Below are 22,557 nucleotides of genomic sequence, written 5' to 3' on the forward strand. Positions count from 1 at the left end.
AAAATCTTGCTTCTAGTTAGACTAAGTCTTTCTTCAGCTATATCTACTCTTCAGTGTATTTATCTATTTAGTTTTTAATTCATTAACTTGGTTTTTTTTTTTAGAAGTTATATTTAATTTGAATATTTTCATATTTTATTTCATTATTGTTTTTTTTTCTCCATTTGCTTCTTCCAAGATTTTAAGAATGCTATATGAGACTTTTAAAAATTATTTCATACTCTTAGGGTATGAGCTCACATGTTTGTAGTAATCACTGATTTTCCTCCTACTGGATTATTTCTTCAGATGGTTTGAAATGTTTGTATCATGAACTCAATTTTGCCATGGGTACTGAATCATAAAACTGTTCTCTCAGAGCAGGTTTTTATTTCTTCTGCTAAGGGTCCCATGATTTTTTATTTTCTCAGTTTCTGAGTCTTGCACCTATCAGATAGTGTAAATTTGGATCTCATATATGTACATGGGATTTTGATTTCTCATTGGAGGCTCTTCCTCCTATTCAGAATTCAGTAGAAGACAGACTTCATCGCTGTTTCTCTAGACCAATGAGTAGAATTTCTCTAGTTGCCTTTATGAAAGAGGTGGTCTTTATAGGGTCCTGGATTTATGCTAGAATCTCAGTTTAATTACCCCATTCCCAGATAAAACTGGAGCCACTAAACCATAAGGCCTGCATCTACTCTACAAATCTCTGGCCCTTCTTTGGGTCATCTCACTAGTTTACTATGCTAGCTTAGTTCCCTTTTTATTTCTGGAACCTGATATTTTCCTTCCTTTATTTTGAACCTGGAAAAGCATTAAAATATATATTTGCCATGTTTTTCATCAATTTTATTTTTTTTGCATATTGGGTAAAAGAATGAACTGCATCAGTTAACTTGGACATGCCATCAGAAATTAATGTTATTAATTTTCATACTTTATCAAAGTAATGTTCTTAGAGAATCTGTATCAGAATCCCTCTGGCTACTCATTAAGAATGTAGATTCTCTCCAGCCTGAGCAACAAGAGTGAAACTCCATCCCAAAAAAAAAAAAAAAAAGGAATGTCGATTCTTGGGTTTTATCAATATTTTATTGAATCAAAACCTGTGGGATGATTCTGGAGAACATTCATTTTAAACAAAGACTGCAAAATAAGTGTAGTAAGTAACTAGTGCAAGTTTGCAGGCTATGAGATCTATATAGAGGGAAATCAATTATATTTCTCTGTACTAACAATGAACAATGGGAAATTGAAATTTTAAAAGGCAGTATCACTTATAATAGCATTGAGAAATATAAAATGATTAGAGATAAATTTGACAAAATGTGTACAAGACCCATATACTAAAAACTGAAAGATTAGTGACAGAAATTAAAGACCTAAACAAATAGAAAACTGTGGCTTGTTCATAGATTGGTAAATTCAATATGGTTATTCAATAACATCTTAATGTCATTTCTCCCCAACAGCCATCTATGGATTTAATTGAAATCAATATTAAAACCCAAGACTTTTTTTTGTAGAAATTGACAAGCTGATCCTAAAATGCATATGGAAATGCAAACAACCTAGAATAGTCTAAACAACTTTGGAAAAGAAGAATAAAATGATGGGATCCCTACTACCAAAGTTCAAGACAATTTTTAAGCTTCCATAATCAAGATAATCCAGGATAATCTCCCCATTTCAAAATTTTTAGTCACATCTTTTAGCTTATAAGGTAATAATTACAGACTCAGGCATGAGGATGTGAATATTTTTGGGGCCATTATTCAGCCTGCCATAGATCTCATGTGGATTTCTAGCTGTTTTAGCTCTTTATACTAATTCATCTTTCCTGACTGATATTCAGCATCAGAGCTCTCATAAATCAAATTTGCATAAAAATTTTATGTTCACATTATAGTATATGAACACATTTGTATATAAACACAAATATATTTGTAATTAATCTCATTTGTGTCTCAGTAATTCAGTGAAATAGGCTGGAGTTATTGTCTTTATTTTACAGATGAGAAAGCTAAAGCTTAGAAAATTTAGGTGAGTTGTCTGTGGAGCTTCTTAATTCAAGATTTGAATTCTAGGTTGTGACAGTCCCGGTCCCTGTCCTGTACCACATTACCTGATAAAGAACATGGTTCCTCTGAAATAGTGCAATCCTGTTCCATTCTAGTAACTATCAGAAACAAGTTCCCAGCCCATCCAGAAACTCTATCCAGTTTTTCTAAAACATTTTAAAACACTATATAACAACTCATCAAAGATTTCTGTATTACACAAGGCATTTAAACATACAAATTATCTCGATAATGTTAAATAAGTGTATAAAATGGGTGTATTGGTTTGTAGCATGTAAAGACACCATACAATTTTAGACATGGATTACATTTTCTTTCTACACTGCTGTAAACATGAACTGTAATGCAAACAATGAAATAAGTGTTAAAGATTCTAAAAGTCTAGAATCTAAAGATTTTGTCTAAATCTTTCCCTGGTTGGGGGTTGCCCTCAGTACCTGGCAGAAACAAACTCCAGGACCCATGAAGGGCTAAACCATCAGGGATATTGTGGGAAGATGAGCTGATAAAACATAATACATTTTAAACAAGGAAAGCATGAAACAAATCTGTCTCGTCAGAACAGCTGAGGTTAGGCTATAACACAGTACATTTTACTGCTGAAACTCAAGCAGACATAAATGTTTTTGCTAGCACATGCATACATTCATATTATAGTATGGTTTTCATTTAGATAATGAATTTAGGTAAAACAACTTATGTCATGTTGTTATTGAATGTGAAAATTCTGATAATGAGCTTTAGAGTTCCAAGAAATTTTGTGCACACAAACATGCAACAAAATGTATTAGTTAACATTTCAGTAAGTTTCGTTTTGTGTTTTTAGAATTTATATTGAAATTACACAAAATCGGCCAGGTCTGGTTGCTCTTGCCTTTAATTGCAGCACTTTGAGAGGCTGAGGTGGGCAGATCACCTGAGGTCAGGAGTTCGAGACCAGCCTGACCAACATGGAGAAACCCTGTCTCTACTAAAATTACAAAATTAGCTGGGCATGGTGGCACATGCCTGTAATCCCAGCTACTTGGGAGGCTGAGGCAGGAGAATCACCTGAACTCAGGAGGCAGAGGTTGCAGTGAGCTGAGCTCGTGCCATTGCACTCCAACCTGGGCAACAAGAGTGAAACTTCATGTCAAAAAAAAAAATTGCGCAAAATATTTGTAATATATGGTTAAGGTGTAAGGAATAATGGTAAGATAAACAACCATGAACCCATCACCTACCTTAAGAAATGGGGCTTTACCATATCTTAAATTTATCTGTGTCCTTCTCTTTCCTGCATAGAGGTAACTATCCGTTTAAAATTTTGTGTAGTCAGTTAACCATTTCCTTGATTTTTTTTCATACTGTTTTTAGCCATGTGTGGGTATAACCCATAACAATATATAACTTATTTTTGCATGTTTTAAGCTTTACATAAATATCATCATACTATTTTTTTTCTAAGATTCTCTCATGTCATGCATGAGGCTATAGTTTAACAGTTAATATTCTATAATTTGAATATATAAAAATTCCTGTCTGGTTGAACATTTGTGTTTTTTCTAGTTTAATGCTGTTATGCTGTTGAGAATAATGCTCTTATGAACATTCTTGAATATGTTTCTAGGTACACGGTACCAAGTTTTTCTAGGATATGTCCCCAGGAGTGGCAACTCCAGGACATACAGGGTTTACACACTCAGCTTTACTAGGCCATCAGACTTCTCCAAAGGGGCTGTGCCAATCTACTTTCCTACCTGCAGGAGATGTGCCTATAACCTTACTCCTCAATCTTGACTATTCTTAGAATTGATCAACTTTTAAAATTTTCCTCCTCTGCTAGGTACGAAACAGAATCTCACTGTGGTTTTGATTGATATTTCTGCAATTATGAATTTCATTATATTAATGAAAATAGCATGTTATACTGACTGGATGAAATGTGTGTTTTATCTCCTATGAAATTCCCGTTTGACCTTTGCCCATTTTCTATTGCGTTGTCTTTGCCTTGTTGATTCATAGGGGCTCTTGATATATTTGGGATAAAACTCTGGCTTTATGTGTACTGCAAATATCTTCTCCCAGTTTGTGTCTTGTCTCTTCACTCTCATTAAGGTGATTTTAGTGAACAAAAGTTTTAATGTAATTGCATTTAATAATCTTTCGTTTTATCATTTGCTCACTTAGTATTGTTTAAATCCCTTTCTCTACAGCAAGTTGGTAAAGAGATCATTCTAAATTGCTTTCTAAAAAGTTTTGTAGTTTACCATCACATTGATCCAACTTGAATTGACTTTTGTGTAGCGCAGATGGGAAGGACTCTGTGTTAGTTTCTTATTGCTGCTGAAACAAGTTACTGCTAACTTAGTGACTTAAAACAACACACATTTATTCTCTTACTGTTCTGGAATTCAGAAGTCTGAAATCAGTTTCACTGAGCTAAAATCAGGTGTCAACAGGACTGGTTCCTTTTGGAGATTCCTGGGAAAAATTTGTTCCTTGTCTTTTCCAGCTTTTAAAGCTGCCAGCATTCCATGGCTTGTGGCTACATCACTCTAACCTGCTTACACCATTGCATTGTCTTTTATCTTCTGTGTCAAGGTTCCCTCTGCTTTCCTCTTAAGGACATTTGTGATTATATTAGGGCCCACCAAGATAATCCAGGTTAATCTCCCCATGTCAAAATTATTAACTGAATTACTCTTTGGCATACAAGGCGACATTCACCCTTTTTGCCATGTAAGGTAATATTTACATTAAGGAGTGAGAATGTAAATATCTTCGGGGGCCATCATTCAGCCTACCACAGATCCCATGTGGATATCAGCAGATTTAGCTGCTTATACTATGCAGCCATCTTTCCTCGCTGATATTCAATACCTGCTCTGATACAAATCAAATTCACATGTATGTGTGCATCTATTCTGAGTTTTCTATTCTGTTTCCTTTGTCACTTTGCACTTTCTGCCCCAGTACCACACTATCTTAATTAAAGTCACTTTCTACTAGATTTGAGTTTATGAAAGGGCAAGTTCCCCAACTTATTCTTCTTTCGGCATGTATTCTTGTTATTGGCCCCTTGACTTTCCATTTAAATTTTAGAATCAACCCACCAAACTCCACCAATTTCTACCTGCCAGCCTTTTGTTTAGCAGTACATTGAATTTATAGATACAAATCTCTTGGGGGAAAATGGACATCCTCAATGATATCGAATTTTCCTTTTCAAGAATATAGTCTAGTTCTCTATTTATTTTTTCATTTATTTAAATCCTTGTTAATGTCTTTTCATAAAGTTTTACAAGTTATGCTTTGAAGGTTTTTTTGATTTATTTTTAGATACTTTATATTTTTGTGGGAATTATAAATAGAATCTTGAAAACTAAATTTTTCTGACTATTGCTGTGTATAGAAATACAGTTGACTTTTGTAAATGTTTGTTAATCCTCAGTTTTACCCTCTTGTTTATTTTGTTTTATTTATTTTTTGAGTCAGCATCTTGCTCTGTTGCTCAGGCTGGAGTGCAAGTGATGTGATCATAGTTCACTTCAGCCGTGAGCTCCTGGGTTCAAGTGATCCTCTCGCCTCAGCCTCCCAAGTAGCTGGGACTACAGGCTAACTCCATGATGCCTGGCTAATTTTTTTTTTTTAAGTTGTAGAGACAAGGTCTTACTATGTTGCCCAGGCTTATCTTGAACTCCTGGCCTCAATTGATCTTCCCACCTCAGTCCCTCAAAGCACTAGGATTACAGGCATGAGCCATCATACACAGTCTCTCTCTTATTAATTTAAAAAATTTATTTATAGATTTATTTATTTTCCAGGTCAACAGTCTTAATATGAGTAAATAATGGCAGTTTATTCTTCTGTTTAGACTTTTTTTTCCCTCTGAGTTTTTTCTTACTGCACAGAAATGGAACTCAGTATAATATTGAGCATCTAAAATATCTTAGATGGTATTTTAGTCTGTTCAGGCTGCTACAGCAAAATATCATAGACTCAGTGGTTTATGAAAGCAGAAATTTATTCTTCAGAATTCTGGAGGCTGGAGAGTCCAAGATCAAGGCACCAGTAGATGGTAGAAGGGCAGATAAGCTTGCTGGGGCCACTTTTATGAGGGCACTAATCCCGTTCTTAAGGGCTACACCCGCATCATCAGATCACCTCTCAAAAGCCTCACTTCTTAACACCATCATCTTGGGAGTTAAGATTTCAACATACGAGTTCGGGGTTCAGGGGACACTAACATTCAGACCATAGCAGATGGACAGTTTTTGAAAGCTAATGGTTTGCATTTTGTTGTATGTAATGCAGTGGAACCTGTTGCATTTGGCAACTTCAGGGTCATTCAGGGGGTTCTGTAGTGCATCTCCCTGCTTCTCATGTGTGAAATCAGAACACTATTGTCAAAAATGAGAACTGCTCTATGTTTTAAAATATTTTAATATTTTGATCTTCCAATACAGAGTCTGCCCTTAAAGCTTACTAGTTCCTTATGGTTGTATCTCTTGCTGCCTTTTGCCAAGACAAGAAAAATAACTGCTTAGAAAATCTTGTGGAAAAGTAGCATTTGTAATATGACCCTAAAATTTAGACTAACACTTAAAAACTCAAGGCTAGGGATTACTTGTACTCCTGTTCTATCCTGGGTGAGGGAAGTGGCTAGCTACAAATAAGACAAACTCCTTTGAAGTAATTAATGACTACCAAAGAAACACTGGCTCACTGCTTTATTACAACACATCTCCATTTTCTTTTTTTTTTTTTTTAAGAAAGGCAGTCAAGGTAATAGATGGAAAAAGTTTTAGGCCTGACAGTTATAAATAGTCCTGCAGTTTATTCCATGATATATTTTCAGTTCTCTTTCTTTGCCATTCTGAAAGTTGGATCTCAATCAAAATACTTTTCTCTTGACCAAAGAGTAAATTATTGCCAAGAGTCTAGACCTCAAAAATAATAGAGTAGGGTAACGAGATTTGGGCCCTTTGAAAGTTTTATTTATAGTCTGTTGTTACCACTAACACCTGATCTTTAGAGGAACCTTTTTTCCAGGGATTGGATGGAGTAGGGGAACCCTTTGAATAAATCAGTCATCCCAAGGATAGCTTTTGCTTCTTATAATCAAAGTAATGCTTGTCTAATGATCGCTAAGTTGCCAAGCACTAGAAGGAACAAAAGGACAAGTATTCTGTTTTTAAAGGACATTCATGGGGGAAAATCATTAAAGATATAAAAGCTAAACAGCAACAGAAGATAGTGGAACATAAAATATCACAAGGCATTAAAATGATAATAAAAGTAATATCACTTGGATGTTCTAAACGTACTTTCTGTAATACTGAAAACTACATCAATGGAGCATCAAAAGTATTTTGAACATTCAGAATATCCATACAGAGGAAATATATCTTCTTTCCTTAGAGAACTTGAAATTTAAATGATAGGCTTTTAAGGAAAGCCATCAAACTATCAAAGGTTTTCAAAGTGGTGATGTCTCCACTGCTAGGGAGAATGTGGAGAGACAGGAACCCTTAAATACTACAGATGTTTGTGTGTCATTAGCGCAATGATACTTTTTTTTTTTTTTTTTTTTTTTTTTTTTTTTTTTTTTTTTTTTTTTTTTTTTGAGACGGAGTTTCACTCATGTTTCCCAGGCTGGAGTGCAATGGCGCGATCTCGGCTCACCGCAACCTCCGCCTCCTGGGTTCAGGCAATTCTCCTGCCTCAGCCTCCTGAGTAGCTGGGATTACAGGCACGCACCACCATGCCCAGCTAATTTTTTGTATTTTTAGTAGAGACGGGGTTTCACCATGTTGACCAGGATGGTCTCGATCTCTTGACCTCGTGATCCACCCGCCTCGGCCTCCCAAAGTGCTGGGATTACAGGCTTGAGCCACCGCGCCCGGCCAGCACAATGATTCTTGAGGGCAGTATGATAGTCTGATGCTGTAGCTATCAAAATATCAAATGTGCATCCCTTTGTTCTGGAAATCTTTCATAAATGCTAAGCTGGTAATTTAAATTAACTCTTTCTTTCTAAGAACACCTAGGAAAGCAAGGCAACGTATTTTTTTTTAATCTGTTTTTTAAGGCAAGAGAGAACTACCAGTGCATGGGGCCAAGATCCAGGAGAAAGAAACCAAGACCGTCAGACTTTGGGGGCCACTTTATCCTTAAAGACACTGCCTTTTTGGTAAAAACTGCAGAGAGGGTGAAAACTTAAGTAAGGTTAAAAAGAAAACAAAAGTCCATGGTATGTCCCAGGAGGAAGGACCCTAGTCATCTAATCCCCCAGGCTTTAGAGTAGGACCTAGTGAACTAGAAATGGACCAGTCCTCACAGAGATTGAAATTCAGCTTTGAATCGTTGTTCAGTTATTGGTTTAATTTGAGACAGTTCTCCCTGGAGATCCAGAAGATAATTAATCCCTAGTGTTCTAAGGCATCTATTGTTTATGGGGAATTAATTTTTCTCTGTTATACCTAGGATGATGCTAGCTGCCTACCCTTCTTGGGGGAGTTGAGAAAATAATCACTCAAATGATTTGCTACAGGGCTTAATTCTCTCACAAGATCTTAGTTAAGAACACCTAAATTACGTTATCTAGGGTTACTAATGCCTCCCCCTTCCCCAGTCACCAGCTAGAAGCTGGAGGGAGATATTGTCTTATGGCTTTAAATTATGTCTATAATTTTTATATATGGAGATCCAGACTCAATCAAAAAGTAACCAAGCTCATGAGGAGGTAAGACAATCTGATAGAAAACCAGAGTAAACAATAGAAGCAAACCCATGGAGAATCAGATAATAGAATTATCAGAGACAGATTTTAAAAATGTTTTTATCAAAATTAAGCAAAGATCTGAAAACTAGAAACATTCTAATTAAAAGTCTAGAACTGAAGAGTTATAATAACAAATTTAAAATTCAGTGGATGAATTTAACAGCTTGTTAGGTATAGCCAGACATAGAGATATCTGAAAATACTGAAGCATGTAGAGACAAAATAAAGAAAAAGGACACACAAACACACACACACACACACACACACACACACACAAGACAGGTGAAAAGTGGAGAAGAAACAGTATTTGAAAAGATAATGACTGAAAATTTTTCAGAGTTGATGAAAGACATTTGTTCACTTTTTTTTTTTTTTTTTTGAGACGGAGTCTCTTTCTGTCACCAGGCGCTAAGCTGGAGTGCAGTGGCACAATCTTGGCTCACTGCAACCTCTGCCTCCTGGGCCCAAGCAATTCTCCTGCCTCAGCCTCCCGAGTAGCTGGGACTACAGACGCACGCCACCACGCCCAGCCAATTTTTGTATTTTCACCATGTTGGCCAGGATGGTCTCGATCTCTTGACCTCGTGATCCACCTGCCTCGGCCTCCCAAAGTGCTGGGATTACAGGCTTGAGCCACCGTGCCTGGCCTCACATATTCGATAAGTATTACAAGCCCCCAAAAGGATAAGTGCAACCATGCCTGGGAACATTATAGTAAATCTTCTAAAACCTAAAGATGAAAATAAATCCATATGTGTGCATACAAATTAAATCTATCACAAGACAAGGCGTATTGTTTCAAATGAGCAACAAGACTATGAGCTAACTTCTCAACAGAAACAGTGGAAAGCTATAACATCTTCAAAGTGCTGGAAGAAAATTGGAAAAATTGTTTACAGATACATGTTTGACTATAGTAATTACTCTGTAAATTGTAATGAAAGGTTGGAAGGCTCTTAAATGTCCAATAAGAGATTTAAAAATATTTGCCTCCCAACAGTGGACCACGTAATCATTAAGAAGGATAAGGTAGATCTTTAGGTAATGATATGTTAAAATGTTCCAAAGGTATTGTTAAGTGAAAAAAAGCAGGTTAATAATATCGTATACACTACCATTTACATTAACAGTATTGGGATACAGTTAAATATAAAAGGATAGGCACCAAAATGTTAACAGTGGTTATCTTTGGATGGTACAATTGTAAGATAATTTTACTCACTTTCTCTTCAAATTTTGTATTATTGAACAAAAATACTTTCATTTTAAAAAGGGGTAACAAAACCAGTCAATACTTCAAAGGTTGTATTGTCTATATTGCCCGTAGGTCCATTGTAGATGTGTTATAATGGATATTGTTAAGTGCATTTCATTACCTCTACATGGAAGAAACTCAGCAAAAGTAAGCATCGGTAAGACCCCCAAGACTTAGATCCCTAGGACTCTGGATCTTCCTTGAAGCCCATGTTGGTTCTCATTATATGAGAAGCATCAATCAGTGTGGTTACCTTTCTCTGATTTAAAATTACTTTTCTTGATAAGAAACTTTAGAATAAGGTTGAGGATTGGGTTACATTAAAAAAAATTTTTTTTTCTGCTAAAATGTCAGCCTAAATTGCAATACAGTCTGCTCCCTAAAAATAAAAAAACTAGCAGTATTCTTATTTCCTTAAAATAAAATATTTGGATCACAATACCAAAAGACACAATCCAAAATGCTATAATCCCAAATCTTGAGTTCCTGAAACATCAAATCCCCTAAGGCTCTAAATTCCTAAAGTCTAGCATCCCTGGTGTCTAAAATCCCAAAAATTGCAGTCCTGAAAGATTAAAATCCCAAGTGTTGAAATCCTGAAAACCCAGTTCCAGGGAAGGGATTGGTGTGTTTTCATCTGCACACAGGATAGTTGTATTATGCTGATTGCATCATGCTAGGTAGAACTATTACCTGTTGTCTTTATTGGGAAATTTAGTATGGTTTAATGTATGGGTGCCAGGTTGACAAGGGGTGGGCCTGTGAGCTTAATTTTAGATGTCAGCTTGACCAGTAGAAACTGGTAGAAACCTGGTAGAGCATAATATTGGGTGTATCTGTGAGGGTGTTTCCAGAGGAGATTTATGTGTAAGTCTGAGTGGACTTGATGGGGAAAACCTGTCCTCAGTGTTGACAGGCCCCATCCAACCAGCTGGGGACTCGGGAGAGAACAAATACAGAAGGCACATTGGTTTGTCTCTGAGAGCTGGGACAAACTTTTCCTCTGCTGCCTTGGACATAAGAAATTTGACTCCACAAAAGTGCATTATCACAACGTTGCCTTTGTGCCTAAGCATATTGTGTGTGTACATAAAAATGCGACACTTCCTTAATAAATGAAGATTTTTTTTTTGCACATCTGAATTTGTGAAATATAAAATTTCTAGAGATCTCAGCTCTTTGGGAAACTGCCTATGTGGGGTGACCCATCATGGTTTTTGATCTATCTTGTCAAAAGACTTAGGTTGTTTGTCATGGTATTTCAGGCAACCACAATTACAAAGCTGGGTGCCTGCAGTTACCAACCACAATGGCATGCATTTTTGCATTGCCCTCTTTACCTGTTTGTTTATGAATATAGCTTGTGTACTCATAACCATTCTACCCATGTGACTGTTGTTAGTCTGCCTGTGTTTATGCTGTAATAGCCTAACAGACTGCATCTTAGATGTGAGTCTGACAAACTCTATCTTAGCCTCTCCCTCCCCGCCATTTCTCCTTTGGGTGCACAGCTGGGTCACTCTGTACCCAGTACCTTGTAACTGTTGTAACTACATCCTGCTTGGTGAGTCTACCTGCTATTGCGAATAACTTACCCCTCTTGGCAATTGATTGTATGGAAAGTCCCCCCTGCTACTCCCCATGGTAACCAACAATCCTGGGAACCTCCTGCCCCCTGGTTACCAGCTTCCTTATCTAACTTGCTTGTTCTGCTTCTGCTTAAATCCGCTTTGCCACCCACCTTCTCTAAGCATGGCATAAAAAGGAATCAAGCCCCTTCGTCGGAGCCAAGAAAATTTTTAGTGTTAGCTGTCTCTTGGTCACCGGCAATAAAGGACTCCTGATTCAATCTCAGAGTATGGCGCTTTCTCTATAACTCGCTTGGTTACAACAATGCTTGCAAAAATACATATTTTGTTATTGCCTATTGTATTGTACAAAGTGGCCTTTGAAGTGTTCTGTTGTGTTTTTATATGCTTCTCAAGTAAATCTCCCTTTAAAATGTAAATAATTACATTTTAAAGAATGTCTTTTGTTTTTCCAGAATTATATCTTTGGGATTTTGGTGTTTCACAGTTTCAGCAGTCAGGATTTTGGCATTCAGGATTACGAGTGACTCCCACATAGGATGAATCTTTAGCATTAGTTAAATTGTAGTTCTCTTGGTGCAGTGCAGGAAGCTGTTTAATAATTTTGATTATTTATATTGGTAATGTACATGAGGGACTGTAATTCGGGGCAGTGAAGCACTGTTTCAATAATAAAGTCTGAATTGTTTTTCTAGGCCGAGAAATCCGTCTGCCCCTCCGAATCAAAGGGGAAGGAATGGGACCGAAGATTCGCTTGAACTTTGAATTGCTGGATATTGGGAAAGTTTTCACTGGATCTGTACATTGTTATGAGGTAAGCACTAGAGGTGTTCGTCGAGACTTCAAACAGTACTTGGCTTTTTGGGTTTGTTTTATCTTATGTGTTTTTATTTGATAGAAACTGTGTGCAATCACATTCATTTGCCATTACTCCTTACTGAGGCCCTGGAGTACTCAGATTCTTCCTCTTCTTGCTTGGCCATCGTGAGGGGAGCAACTTTTTTATCCTCATTAGCCTTCGCTCACTTTAGTAAAAGATAAAAAGCATCAAAGCCATAGTTTAACTGGTTTTATCCTCATCATTTTTTAGATTGCAAAGGGAAAACCCATAAATACATCTCCCCATCTGTTTAGTGCTTGTTCTCTGACAATGTAAATTCCACAGATCAGAGGATAGAGAACCTTTTCCATTTTCTAGAATGTCCTAATGAGCATAGCTGTTTTCACACTTCAGAATTTTCTCTTAATGCACCGGCCTCCAATCCACATTTTAAAAACCAATCATAGTTTGTGGAAGAGACTTTCCTGCGTTATCTTTCCAATTAATTAGAAAGTGAAATTTTACCGGATGTATGCGTGAGTCCTTCAGGATCAGTGTTTACTTCATTGTCTCCCCATCACTGAGTTTGTATGTAGGGCACATTTTTTACACTATATCAGGCTCTAACCCTTGAAACTTCGTTTTGGAAAGGTTCCTTAACTGTATATGTTTGTATTTTTATAGAGGTATTCAAAGCATATATGTAATGAGTGACAAATAGGTGTCAGGTTCATGCTTATGTGTGCATGTCTGTGTATTTGTGTGTGATTTCTAATTCTTACCAAATTGTGAAAGTTAGGCTTTATTACATCTCTTTTGCATATGAGAAATATGGATCATGTAGTGGTTAATACCATACACAACATCTCCCTTAATGTGTGTTGAGTACAGTGCTAGTGCTTTGACACTCATTCATTCATTCAGTCCTCACAAAAGTGCTATTTGTATCCTAGCACTTTGGGAGGCCAAGGTGGGTGGATCGCTTGAGGTCATGAGTTCAAGACCAGCCTGGCCAATATGGTGAAACCCAATCTCTACTAAAAATAAAAAAATTAGATGGGCGTAGTGGCGGGCACCTGTAATCCCAATTACCCAGAAGGCTGAGGCAGGAGAATTGCTTGAATCCAGGAGGTGGAGGTTGCAGTGAGCCAAGATCAAGCCACTGCACTCCAGCCTGGGCAACAGAGTAAGACTCTGTCTCAAAAAACAAAACAAAACAAAAACAAAAAACACCCTATTTGTGAGAACTATTTGTGAGGTACAAATGCTATTCCCATTTTATAGCTGGGTGAGCTGAGCTTTAGAGAAATTAAGTAATGCTAGATACTGTAACAAACAAATACAAAATACATAATACCTCCAGTATGCTACAAGTTTCTTTTATGCCTTACATAAAGGTCAAAACAAAGGTTTCTAGTGAGCAGGGGCTCTCTTCCAGCAGAGAAGCTGGAACATCTCATGCTTGGCCACCCCTACCACATGGTCTACAAAGACTGCAAAAGGGGAAAGGGCATGGGGGAACGCATATAATATTTTTATAGAAGGTAGCACTTTTCACTTACATTCATATTCCATTAGCTGCATGCACAGAAAAAGGGGAAATGGGTTCAAGGAAAGAAAAACCTGACGGCCAGAGGAGTTAAGTAACTTGGCAGGGTCCTGTGGCATGTAATGTTAGTGAGCCCTGGGGGACTGGGGCTCTCTCTCCTGTTCTGGGAAGAGAAGGCCTTTGCTGGCCTCTCAGTCCTTCAGGTTCTCAGCATCCCACCCTTTCCCCTTGGGTAAACCCAACACACTCTACTCTTAGCCCAACCTAACGTGGCGTGGGGATAGTGCCCTGTGTTCCCATGTTCACTACGGTAACTGTCGCCTAAATGGGACGATGCAGAAGGTAAACAGAGATGTTAATGTCAGGATGAGAGGGCCTGTGCATAGGAGCACAGTGTAAATGAAGAAGTCCGTCTCATGGCTGTCATGAAGTGACAAGTGACACAGCTGTATCCCACACTGTACCAGATTGCATTTGAGAGGTCACTTAGGGGAGAAGGAAGCAAAGTCCAGTCGTTCTCATTAAACCGGTATTCTGTCTGTAATTTATCCAGTGCGAATTTCCTTTACATCTTACAGACTGAACTTATGAGTGCTACATCGGAAAAGAACCTTTAGTTCTGATGCAGAACGGGTAGGGTTTCCCTGAATATAATTCAGCGTAAGTGTACTTGAGGCCACCACTTCCCACCCTCCCTGAGTTTAACAGTAAAGCAAACCACAGCCAGTTAAAGTGTTAAATGAGGTGATGCATCAGATTGCACAGTTTTGAGAGCTGTGCAGTGGTAGAGAAGGACACGGTAAGGTGCTTCTTATGGGAATATTTTGCACTCTTTGCGTATTTAATGCTGATGCTTTATTGCATCTCTCTTTCAATTTATTGCATTACCTACTTGAGGCAAATTTGAATAACTAGCTATTGCCCTTAGTCATTGCTGAGCATAGCAGATACATAAAGAATAAACCATAACCCCAAGAGTATACTCTATTCCCCAGTGTAATTAAGAAGGAAAACAAATGAGAGGCAAAGTTTGATTATAAATTTTCTTCTCTCCAAGGAGCTACACCTCAAGGGGAAGATGATTATCAGTAATCAAAAGGCCTCTGAATTGTGCCCCAAAACTATTGCTGGTTTCTATATTCATAAGTAGGTGCTTATTTTTTAGGAGGAGAAGAATGATGTCATCTTCTTAAAAATGGAGGAATTCTTACTGTACAGAAAATATGGGCAAAACATTTCTGCTAACCAAAAAAAACTAAAAGACAATCCATGCATCTTCTCAAAGAGAAGAACAGAGTCCTCTAAGTTACCACTAATGCCTTCATTTTGTCTTCATGTTACCACTAGTATGTATTAGTCACTTCTTAAGCACAGGTAAAATTTAAACCATTCTGTTTGGCACTGGGGATATAAATAGCAGTCACTGACTATGTGTGGTGGCTCACGTCTGTAATCCCAGTGCTTTGGGAAGCTGAGGCGTAAGGATCACTTGCGTCCAGGAGTTTGAGACCAGCCTGGGCAATATAGTAAGACCCCCTCTCTACAAAAGCCCACAAAAATCAGCTGGGTGTGGTGGCACATACCTGTAGCCCCAGATACTCATAAGGCAGAGGCAGAGGATTGCTTGAACCCAGAGGTTAAGGGCTACAGGGAGCTATAATGGCACCACCGCACTCCAGCCTGAACACAGGGCCAGACCCTGTCTCTTAAAAAACAAACAAAAAAAACCAAAAACGTAAGAACAGCCTCTGTCATTTTTAAGCAATATTTGCCAAACACAATTCTAAAAATTACTTAAGTTAATAAATTTAATTTTATAGCAATATGAGAAGTTATTAGTACTTAAATTTTACAGATCGGGAAACTGGGGCACAGAGAAACTAAGTAGGTTGTCCAAGACTTCAGAGCTAGTAAGTCAATGGCAAAGCTGAAGTCTGAACCCAGGCAATTTGGCTGCAGAGTTGCTGGCCATAATCACTTTTCTACGTGGTCTCTTTAAAAGGAATGAAGGGTGAAGCCTGGTTCCTACTAGCAGGGAGCTTAGAATGAGGGAGGTGGGAAAGAAACATGAAAAGATGAATAAAATAGCAAGCAGCAATTTTTTATGCTTCTATTTTGGTACATTGTCCATCTTCTCTTGGCAGAAGAGACTGTCTTCCTCTGCAGAGGCTGCTGACTCTTTCTCTCTACTATATGTTCTGGATGCCCTCTTCCCTGCAACCTGAGCCCCTGAACTCATCCTCCTTGGCATCCACTCAGACTCTATTCCCTTAGTTACCAAGCTCTCTTCTCTTACAACAATGGGAAGCACTTTGGTGAGGGTTTCCTCTAGGCTGAGCACTGAGTATGCATTATCTCATTTATTACAAATATACTGTCTCCCCTGCAGCACATCCCCAAAGCCTTACCGCTGCTATTCTCACCTTTCACCACTCATCTTCTCAAAACAGAAATCTAAAATAGTCAACCACTATTTCCTGTGCACCCACTCAATCCCCTAAACATTTGTCCTCTGGATTCTGTAATCATACCTCATTGGAATTACTTTCCTCCTCAAGGTAAGGGATGATAATAACCTCTAACTAAAAATCACAAATCTATAACCTTTGCTCCGAACTTACTCTCCTGACCTCTGTTCCCGTCTTACTTCTGGGGACCCTCCTCCCTCAGCTTCCGGGTTCCTGACACACTTCACATTTGCCTGCTATCCTTCTGAAAGTTTCTTTGAAATCTCTCATGCTCTTTGTCCTCCAAAGCCTTAAGTGTAGGTTGAGGGTGGTTCCTATGTAAATCAGGAAAACATGCTATTCACCCTGTAGGTGTTAGGACAGCAATGGCAAGGATTAGAGGTGGTGTCTTTGGAAGCCAGGATAGAACAAAATGGCTGTAGTGCAGGTTCATGCACAAGAATTGTAGGGGCAGTCGACTGAGCCATGAAGGATCCGAATGTCATGAGTGTGATGAAGGAGCTCAGGCATGAGCTCTTCACGTGCACACACTAAACCCAGTGTATGACCACATATGGGCAGTGACATGCCTCCAGAACACTAGAATATAGGAATATAACTTTTTTATAGTAAAACAGTTGCTTGCATAAGAATCTGAAAACAATCATCCATCCAGTAGAATCTGAGATGAAAATATCTCAATAGGACGAAATCTGATAGCACAACAAAGAGAACCCTTGTCATCTGGAATCCACAATGATGTGTCATTTACCTTCTTCAAGCTACATTATAAACATAGGTATAGGTAATTCTCACTCTGCTATTCTAACTTGCTTTTTAAGTATGTGGCTTAACCTCAGCCTTCTCATGCGTCTAAGAGAAATACTTTCCCTTGGTTACTTTATAGAGAGTAGCAAAAAAGGGAGTATTTTAAGGCTCTTCACAGTATATGTGATGATGGTCAGTCTCTGTAGCACAAGCATAATATATATGACTAATTTCATTTTAAAGAGGAGACTAAAAATATAAAATTACTTTCTGGCTTGGGAGTTCTGTCTTCAAACATTCAAGGCATCAGACCATTCATTTGTCCCGGAGTGTTCTTCTTTTGCTCTTAATTCCCACAACTTTCCCTTTGTTGGTATTAAACAATACAGACACATGCTTATATGAAAATGGGTCGGAAGTCCAGTAACCTTCACATTCTTGCCTTTTATTGATATAGGCGATACTGTACAACAAAGGCATCATCGACGCTCTCTTCAGCATGGCCCCTCCAACTTCACCTTTGGGGGCCTGCTTTGTTTTCAGTCCCAAGGAAGGCATCATTGAACCAAGTGGAGTCCAAGTTCTCCAGATCTCCTTCAGCCCTGCCATCCTGGGAAACTTTGAAGAAGAGTTCCTGGTCGATATCAGTGGGGCACCGGAGCCTGTGAAACTGACCATTAGGTAAGGTACATTTATAACTAGTGTAGAAACTAACTGAAGTTTTGACCTATTGCCTTTTTAAGCTTTTTAAGTAGATCCTGTCTTGGATGTTCATAGCTATCTCTGTTGATAAGAACACATCAGCATAACAAAGTGTGTTGAATTTCCATCAGTGTTTCCCTAGTGAACATATATGAATTATTATGATATAGATACAGATGCTGTTTGGAGATCTAGTTTTTCTACAAGTCATTGTCTTATAAAATAAGGATTTAGATATGAAACTAGTTTCTAGTTACTCTCTATGTTTTAGGATGTTTAGAGAAAATAATTTATTACAGTAACACCTGAATAAAATCATCTTGGGTAAGCTTTGGCCGTTATCACAGTTTCTCTAAACGTTTGTGTTTTGTTCTTATTTTAAGGAAATTATTTACATGATCCACTATCATCTCTCCAAGCATTGTAAACACATTGCTGTGACTCTGTTTGGATTCCCACAGCAGTAGGTTGTTAATTACCATGGCATTTTCTCTTATTCTGGTGACTGCTAGCAAGACTTCCCTCCATCTGTAAGCTGAGGTATCCTTTGGGGCAAGACCTGGGGATAACATAGAAAAGAGATAGAGACATATGACCTGAAGGATCCAAGGAAAATGTACTCATCTCATGATACCTACTATACATTCAGAATCTCAAGATTAGCTGAGAGGTGATTACTATTTATTCTCAAACTCTTCCACCTAAGTGTCCCTGTTATTCACTGAATTGTTTCCCCTAGTATTTACATGTTGAAGTCCTAACACCCAGTACCTCGGAATGTGACTCTTGTTGGACATAGGGCCTTTAAAGAGGTAATTAAGGCAAAATGAGGTCAGATAGGTGGACTTTAATCCAATATGATTGGTGTCCTTATAAAAAGAGGACATTAGGACACAGACACCCACATAGAAAAGGGCCATGTGAAAAAATAAAGAGATGCTGAAGAGAGAGACCCTCAGAAAAAAATAACCCTGCAGTCACCAAGCCTTCTGACAGTGACAGAAATAAACTTCTGTTGTTTAAGCCACCCAGTCTAGGGTACGTTGTTACAGCAGCCCTAGCAAAGTAACACAACCCCCAACAACTAAAGAGAGTGGATGTGTGTGCCTCAAGGGTTCTGTGGCATGGCCAAAGCAGCCTGTCACAATCATAATCTTTTTTTGTTTTAAGTCCCAAGACTTATCTGAAACATTCACAAGACATTTACATAATACATGTGTGTTTGTTATAAGAGAAAAAATAAGGATTGTCTTCCAAATATTTGAATGACATTGACTCTTCACAAAGATGCATCCCACTTATCCCAGCCCATGGTTGACATCCTTTGGGTGTGTATACAATATGAGAAGGATGGAAATACTCTTTCATATTATATGAACTTCAGTCCCCTTCCTACCTTCATAACATCTCATCTGTCATGACAAGCAGTGAAGAAGCAGAAGAACAAAACTTGTGAATATAACCTTGTCTCCAGTTCACGGATCCCCTGGTCCCATAAGGGCCTTTGATAAGATCCAGCAGTTAAACTCTTGGAAGCTTTCTGACTACTGGGCATCAGGAAGTATTGCTTTGAATTATAAATACCTTTAACAGCATCTAGTATCATAAGCAAGCCTTCATACATAAGTAGCAAAGATAAAACCTTTAAGCTCTGTTTTTAAAAACACTTATGATAAAAGGAATAATGGCCCTATCTGTAGGTAGGAAAGTATGAGATGTTAAAGGAGCAGGTTTACTTTTCAGGTGGACAGAAGAAAGGGAAAATGCTAGCCAAGGAAAGCTAACTGCCCCTCAAGTTTAATAAAAAAGCTTATTCCAATTTCACCTGGCTGTTCCTCATTTTAAGTTTAGGCCTAATAATTAATACTATGTCTTACCATCAACACACATACATAGCTACACTTTTTAGGAATGAATATGTGTTTTGGATATTTGTTTAATAAATTCTTATTGAGTTCCTTCTTCAAGCAAGGCTGTATATTAGGTGCAGTAACTCGTGTATGTGGGTTTGTTAGACATTCCTGTTGCATGAATACTACTCCCCTCACATTTGACTCTAAATTATTTATCCAAATTCAGGATTACCCATTGTCTAAACTATTCCCTAAACTCACTTAAAAATACATTAAAAGAAATAACAAGGGAATTTAAAAGTGTAGAAAATATCCATTTAACACAAAGACAGACAGTAATGGAGGAATAGAGGAACAGAAAAGACATGAGACATATAGAAAATAAGTAGCATGAGTCCGCCCTATCAGCAATTACATTAATTGTCAACATATTAAATACTTTAATTATAAGTTAGAGAATGGCAGAATGAATTAGAACAAAATCAAACCAAAAAAAAATGAATCTATATGCTTTTTACAAGATACCATATTTTAGATCTAAAGATATGAATATGTTGAAACCAAAAGGCTAGAAAAGTGTATATCATGCAAACAGTAGCAAAAGAAAGCAGAGGCTATGTTATACCAGACAAAATAGATTTTAAAACAAAAATTGTTACTTAAGACAAAGAAGGACATTTTACAATGATAAGATAGTGAATTCATCAAAAAGATATGACAATTATAAACACACATCTAATAACAGAGCATTAAAATATGTGAAGCACAGACAGAATTGAAGGGAGAAATAGACAATTCAGCAAAATGGTAGGGGATGTAAATACCCCACTTTCAATAATAATAAAACCAGAAGATCATAAAGGAAATAGTTGAACACTATAAACCTACTAGACCTAACAGACATCTACAGCACACTCTACCCAACAGAAATAAAAGAAAGGACATTATTACCAACCTTACAGAAATTAAAAGGATTAGTGGATAATGCTATGAACAGTTGTATGCCAAAAATTAAATAATGTAGGTGACATGAACAAATTCCTCGAAAGACACAAACTACCAAAACTGACTCAAGAAGAAATAGAAAATCTGAATAGACCTGTAATGTATTCTGACCAAAAAGCAAAGACACAAACAAACAAAAAACAGGATCATGTGGCTTCACTGGTTAATTCTACTGAATGTTTGAGAATTGTCATAAATCTTTCACAAACTCTTCCAGAAAATGAAAAGGTAGAAACACATTTCAGATCATTTTATGAGGCCAATATTATCCTGATACCAAAACCAGACAAAAAAAATTACAGGAAAAGAAAGCTAAAAACCCATAACCTTTATGGATTTAGACCCAAAAATCTTTGTCAAATACTACCAAACCAAATCCAGCAACATGTGAAAAGGATTATACCTCATACCAAGTAGGATTTATCTTAGGAATGAAAGGTTGGCTTAACATATGAAAATCAATCAATATAACCTGACATATTAATAGAACAAAGGACAAAAACCACATGATTATCTCAATAAAAACAGAAAAAGCATTTGCCAAAATTCAATGCCCTTTTATGATTAAAAAAAAAAAAAAAACTTAACAAACTAGGAGTAGGAGGGAACTGCCTTTACATGGCTCAGAGACTGAAATGTGAAACAAATGTGAAACTAAAAAACTGTTAGAAGAAAACATAGAGATAGGCCTGGCACAGTGGCTCATAGCTATAATCCCAGCACTTTGGGAGGCCAAGATGGGCAGATTACCTGAGGTCAGGAGTTTGAGACCAGCCTGGCCAACATGGTGAAATTCTGTCTCNACCTGTAATCCCAGAACTTTGGGAGACTAAGGTGGATGGATCATGAAGTCAGGAGATTGAGACCAGCATGGCCAACAAGGTGAAACCTGGTCTCTACTAAAAATCCAAAAAAATTGGCCAGGCATGGTGATGCATGGCTGTAATCCCAGCTACTTGGGAGGCTAAAGCAGAAGAATCACTTCAACCCAGGAGGCGGAGGTTGCAATGAGCCGAAATTGTGCCACTGCTCTCCAGCCTGGGTGACAGAGTGAGACTCTGTCTCCAAAATAAAAAGGGATTAATATGTATATCCAAAAACCAAATGAACAGTAGTTTTCAGGTGTCAGCACCTAAGCACAAGCAACCAAAGAAAAAATAAATTAGACTTCATCAGAATGCAAAAAAATTTGTGCTTCAAAGGGGATACTATCAAGAAAGTGAAAAGACAACCTACAGAAAGGGAGAAAGTATTTGCAACTCAAATATCTGATAAGGGACAATAAATTATTGGACAATTTTAACTCAATAAATAATCTAATTTAAAAATGGAGAAAGCATTTAAGTAGACATTTCTCCAAAGGAAATATACAAAAGACTAATAACACATGAAAAGACTGTCAACATCATTAATCCTCAGGGAGATGTAAATCAAAACCCCACAGTGAGATACTACTTCACGCTCACTTGGATGACAATACTTTTAAGATGAAAAATACAAAAGTTTCCCTTTTTCTGCATTTTTAGGTCCCAAGGTGCAAAAGTAAAATTAGGGTTACTCACACAAGCACTGCAATACTGTGACAGTTGATCTGATAACCAAGACAGCTTCTAAGTGCTTCGAGGGGGTGGCATATGCAGTGGCAATACACTGGACAAAAGGGTGATTCATGACCCAGGCTGGACAGAGATGGATGACACAAGACTTCATCACACCACTCAAAATGACAGTCACTTC

At 37.6% G+C, this 22,557-nt stretch overlaps 1 protein-coding gene across 3 annotated transcripts in view; it reads left to right on the forward strand.

Annotated features, from left to right (window-relative positions):
- LOC108311670 (hydrocephalus-inducing protein homolog) overlaps nt 1-22,557 on the forward strand; it is a 225,281-nt gene that overhangs the window by 137,019 nt on the left and 65,705 nt on the right. For all 3 annotated transcript variants that reach the window (XM_017539206.2, XM_037742244.1, XM_037742245.1), the window contains 2 exons: nt 12,372-12,490; nt 17,718-17,941. In XM_017539206.2, the coding sequence (XP_017394695.1) occupies nt 12,372-12,490; nt 17,718-17,941 (343 nt within the window). The remainder of the gene's footprint in view (nt 1-12,371; nt 12,491-17,717; nt 17,942-22,557) is intronic.

This window comes from Cebus imitator, unplaced genomic scaffold (assembly GCF_001604975.1).
Source record: "Cebus imitator isolate Cc_AM_T3 unplaced genomic scaffold, Cebus_imitator-1.0 Scaffold117, whole genome shotgun sequence".
In the NCBI taxonomy this organism is placed as follows: domain Eukaryota; kingdom Metazoa; phylum Chordata; class Mammalia; order Primates; family Cebidae; genus Cebus; species Cebus imitator.